We start from the raw sequence: 4976 nt of genomic DNA on the forward strand, positions 1-4976 counted from the left end.
TTCTTCTGCACAGCAACGTGACCCTGTATATATATACACACCCCTTTCTTATATTATCTTCCATCATCGTCTATCCTCAGAGATTGGATATAGTTTCCTCTGCTGTATAGTAGGACCTCACTGCTTATCTCCTCTAAATATAATAGTTTGCATCTACTAATCCCAAACTCCCAGGCCATTCCACTCCCTTCCCCGTTCATGTCTCTTGGCAACCACAAGTCTGTTCTCTATGTCTGTGAGTCTGTTTCTATTTTGTAGATAGGTTTATTCGAAGCTCATGTTAATTTAGATTTTACAGCTTTCCTATTACTGGAACAAATTTAAAAAATTTTTTATTATAGTTTATTTAAATTGTTCTGTCAATTTCTGCTGTACAGCAAAGTGACCCAGTTATACGTGTATATACATTCTTTTTCTCACATTATCCTCCATTATGTTCCATCACAAGTGATTGACTATAGTTCCCTGTGCTATATAGCAGGATTTCATTGCTTATTCTCTCCAAATGCTTGTGTTTCTTTTATGATGAGAAAGTTTCATGTTTTTTCTATTTTCACCTTTGCTTCATATTCTTTTCCTTCCTCAATCTGCTTATTTACATCCATCGCTCTCTTTTTATTGGATTTTTGGTATTTTCTCATAATTATAAATAGTAATTATTTATATTTTAATATGTTAAATAGTTTTGCCATAAACACTGCATTTTTCATCTTACAAGTGTCCTTTATAAATGTACATAAACTTTATTCATGTAAAATTTTTTAATTTTTTTGTCTTTTTTTTTTTTTCTCAGGGCTGCACCAATGGTGTATGGAAGTTCCCAGGCTAGGGGTTGAATCAGAGCTGCAGCTGCAGGCCTACACCACAGCCATGGCAATGCAGAATCAAGCCACATCTGCAATCCACAGCTCATGGCAACACCAGAGCCTTAACCCACTGAGCAAGGCCAGGGATCGAACCTGCATCCTCATGGATACTAGTCTGATTCGTTTCCACTAAGTCATGGCAGGAACTCCCAAAATTTTAAATCTATATTAACACATAGATAAGTCAAAGCTTATGTCCTTTTCCATTTTTCAATTGAAAGTGTATTTTTGGTAATAACCAAGTAATAATGTATATCTGTACCTAAAAAGCCAAAAATGAAGCTACATATAATAGAAAGAGCTACAAATCTTAGAACCATCTCTATTCATTCTCATGTAGACACCCCATGGTAAAATTATAGTTCAAATAACAATGTTACTCCACTTTGTTATATGTCAATCCTTCTTATTTCATCTTCTTTCTTAAATCAATCTAGCAACACTCTATTTTTATGCTTATAAATTCAAATGGGGTAAGTATAATCAATGACCTTGCATTTAAACATGCAAAGTACACTGAAAAGTACAAAGTACTTTTCTTCAAAGTACACTGAAGAAATTTAGGTGCCCTTGGGCCATATACCTAAATAACTGATAACTTCCACTGACTGAAGAAAATCAATTTTATTTGATTTTTGGTTCTTGTTTTCCCTGATAACCACTGTTGTGCCCTCTTCTTGCGCTGTCTGGAGATTTAGGTGGAATTGAGGATTTATATTACAAAGGAATATCCTTTAAATCCTGGCTTTGAGTCTTGGCCTCAAGATTACTGAATATGCAAATTATTCTCATTGAGTCACAGTAGCCATAAAATGTAGATAATATCTATTTATCAGGGTTTTGGTGAGAATTAGAATTATTTCAGACACTGAGCAGTGTCTGTCACGTGTTAGCAAGCAACAATTAGATTAGTAGTTTTACAATTTTCAACAAGGTCTTTGGAGTGCAGAGAAATGTCCACCTGTGATCATCACTATAAACCACAAATAAAACCACATGGTATTTACTACCATGAATAATAAAGCATGTAGTACTCATGATAGCTCTTTTTGGGAATGGATGTTCACACATGTTATTTCTTTTTTCTTTTCAGAGCCACACCTGCAGTATATAGAAGTTTCCAGGCTAGGGGTTGAATCGGAGCTGTAGCTGCCAGCCAAAACCACAGCCACAGCAACGTGGGTGTGAGCTGTGTCTGCAACCTACATCACAGCTCACAGCAACAACGGATCCTTAACCCATTGAGCAAGGTCAAGGATAGAACGCACATCCTCATGGGCCCCAGTCAGGTTCATAACCTACTGAGACACAACAGGAATTCCCGACACAAGAGGAAGAGACAACTCAAGATATCTTAAGAACATACTACTAAAACAAGCAGAATTGCCTTAGATCAACTTCAGATTTAGACGATATCCTTATAAAATCGATATTACTCAACATTTCTAGCTTGAATTAAAGTTTACTGGGTTAAAAGCAGTATTTATTATCAAATGATTATTAAGGTAAGTTAAAAGGTAAGAAAAGGGAGAAAGAGGAATTGAAATGTATTGAGAACTTATAAATGTCCATTTTTATGCATGTAAGTTTATATTTTTGGCATTTAAATGTAATGATTTACTGCATAAAGTCAAACCTAACTACTGCAAACAGAAGACCTACTTTCTAACGATGGGGTAATTATACTGTATTTCACAAGATCTATTTACCGACTATAAATTATATTTGCATTGCATCATTCATTATAATTGTTCTAAATCCAGTCCAGTTACAATAAGAGTATTCGATAATTTCTGACTGACAATTTTCCCGTTTTATGCTTTCAGGAATGAAAAGTTAGTGAGTCATCATGAATCGGGCAAACGAGAGCTCCTCAAAAGAGTTCATACTACTTGGCTTCTCAGACAAGCCCTGGCTACAAACGCCCCTTTTGGTGCTCCTATTAGCATCATACGCAACCACCATCTTTGGCAATGTGTCCATCATGATGGTGTGCATTCTGGATCCCAAGCTTCACACTCCCATGTATTTCTTTCTCACAAACCTCTCCATATTAGATCTCTGTTACACCACGAGCACCGTCCCTCATATGTTGAAAAACATTTGTCAGAACAAAAAGACCATCAGTTATGGTGGCTGTGTGGCCCAGCTCATCATCTTCCTGGCTCTGGGTGCTACGGAGTGTCTCCTCCTGGCTGTTATGTCCTTTGACAGATATGTGGCCATTTGCAGACCCCTCCGCTACGTAGTCATCATGAACCCCTGGTTCTGCCTCAAGATGACAGCCTTCTCCTGGCTCACTGGCTTCAGCAACTCAGTGTTGCAGTCCTCCTTGACCCTTAACATGCCTCGCTGTGGTCATCAGGAAGTGGACCACTTTTTCTGTGAGGTTCCTGCCCTTCTCAAGTTGTCATGTGCTGACACAAAGCCTATTGTCTCCGAGCTCTTTTTCTTCAGTGTGTTAATTCTGCTAATTCCAGTGACATTGATCCTCATCTCCTATGGCTTCATAGCTCAAGCAGTATTGAGAATCAGGTCAGCCGAAGGACGGCGAAAAGCTTTTGGAACGTGTGGGTCTCACATGGTTGTGGTCTCTCTCTTTTTTGGAACAGGCATTTACATGTACCTACAACCACCTTCTTCCACTTCTAAGGACTGGGGAAAGATGGTTTCCCTTTTCTATGGGATATTCACACCCATGTTGAACCCTCTCATCTATAGCCTTAGAAATAAAGATATGAAAGAGGCCTTCAAGAGGCTGGAATTATTAACATTTTCTATAAGAAATAAGTGTTCCATTGTGACAACAATCTTCTGAGTCTGTCCTTATCCTTGAAAATGATAATAGTGTTTTAATTGATTTTTCATTTTTTCAGGCTCTTATGATTGTATTGAATTCAGCCAAAACTTATAAAACTTGCTTCAGGAAGCAATGCTGAAGACATCTTTTCTTTTGCTAAAAAAAATTTATTATGATTTATTTACAATGTTCTGTTAATTTCTGTTGTACACCAAAGTGACCCAGTAATACATATGTATACACTCTTTTTCTCACATTATCCTCCACCATATTCCTTTACAGGTGATTAGATATATAGTTCCCTGTGCTATACAGCAGGATCTCATTGCCTGTCCACTCCAAATGCAAGAGTTTTCATCTACTAACCCCAAATTCTCGGTCCATCCCACTCCCTCCCTCCCCCCAGCAAACACGAGTCTGTCCTACATGCCCATGATCTTTTCTGTTTTGTAGATGGATCACTTGTGCCATATTTTAGACTCCACATACACGTGATATGGTGTCTGTCTTTCTCTTTCTGACTTACTTCACTTAGTATGAGAGTGTCTAGTTCCATCCATGTTGCTGTAAATGGCATTATTTGGTCCTTTTATGGTTGAGTAATATTCCATTGTTTATATGTACCACATCTTCCTAATCCATTCATCCATTTAGGTTGTTTCCATGTCTTGACTATTGTGAATAGTGCTGTGATGAATATATGGGTGCATGTATGTTTTCCAATGAAATTTTTGTCTGGATACATGCCCAATACACAGAAATAGATTGCATTTCTATATACTAACAATGAAAGATCAGAAAGAGAAATTAGGGGAACAATCCCATTTACCATTGCACCAAAAAGAATAAAATAGCTAGAAATAAGCCTTCCTAAAGAGACAAAAGACCCTTACTCTGAAAACTATAAGACACTGATGAAAGAAATCAAAGAAGACACAAATTGGTGGAAAAATATACCAGGCTCTTAGATCGGAAGAATCAATGTAGTCAAAGTGACAATACTGTCTGAGGCAATCTACAGATTCAAGGCAATCCCTATCATATTACCAATGACATTCTTTAGAACAAACATTCTAAAATTTGTATGGAAAGATATCTTTTCTAAGTTAAAAGCTTTGCTTTCCAGAAGTTTCCTCCATGTACTTTGTTCCTTTGTTCCTTGGTAAAATTTCTTCCTATCAATGTCAGACTGTCCAAGACACTTAGATGGTTTACCTTCCCACTTATGTACTATTTGTTGGAGAACCATTTTGTCTACCACCTTAGTTAGGAATTTCCCCATCTTTATGATTAAATGACCAGCGATCCCA

The 4976-nt window shown here is 37.2% G+C and overlaps 1 protein-coding gene across 1 annotated transcript; it reads left to right on the forward strand.

The window, feature by feature from the left end:
* Positions 1-2423: 2423 nt before the first annotated feature.
* LOC110258616 (putative olfactory receptor 2B3) lies at positions 2424-3684 on the forward strand. The gene has a single exon (XM_021081911.1). It carries the CDS (start codon positions 2716-2718, stop codon positions 3682-3684), a length of 969 nt encoding a protein of 322 aa, XP_020937570.1. The 5' UTR covers positions 2424-2715.
* Positions 3685-4976: the final 1292 nt, after the last annotated feature.

The sequence above is a fragment of the Sus scrofa genome, unplaced genomic scaffold, assembly GCF_000003025.6.
Source record: "Sus scrofa isolate TJ Tabasco breed Duroc unplaced genomic scaffold, Sscrofa11.1 Contig2538, whole genome shotgun sequence".
Classification (NCBI taxonomy): Eukaryota; Metazoa; Chordata; class Mammalia; order Artiodactyla; family Suidae; genus Sus; species Sus scrofa.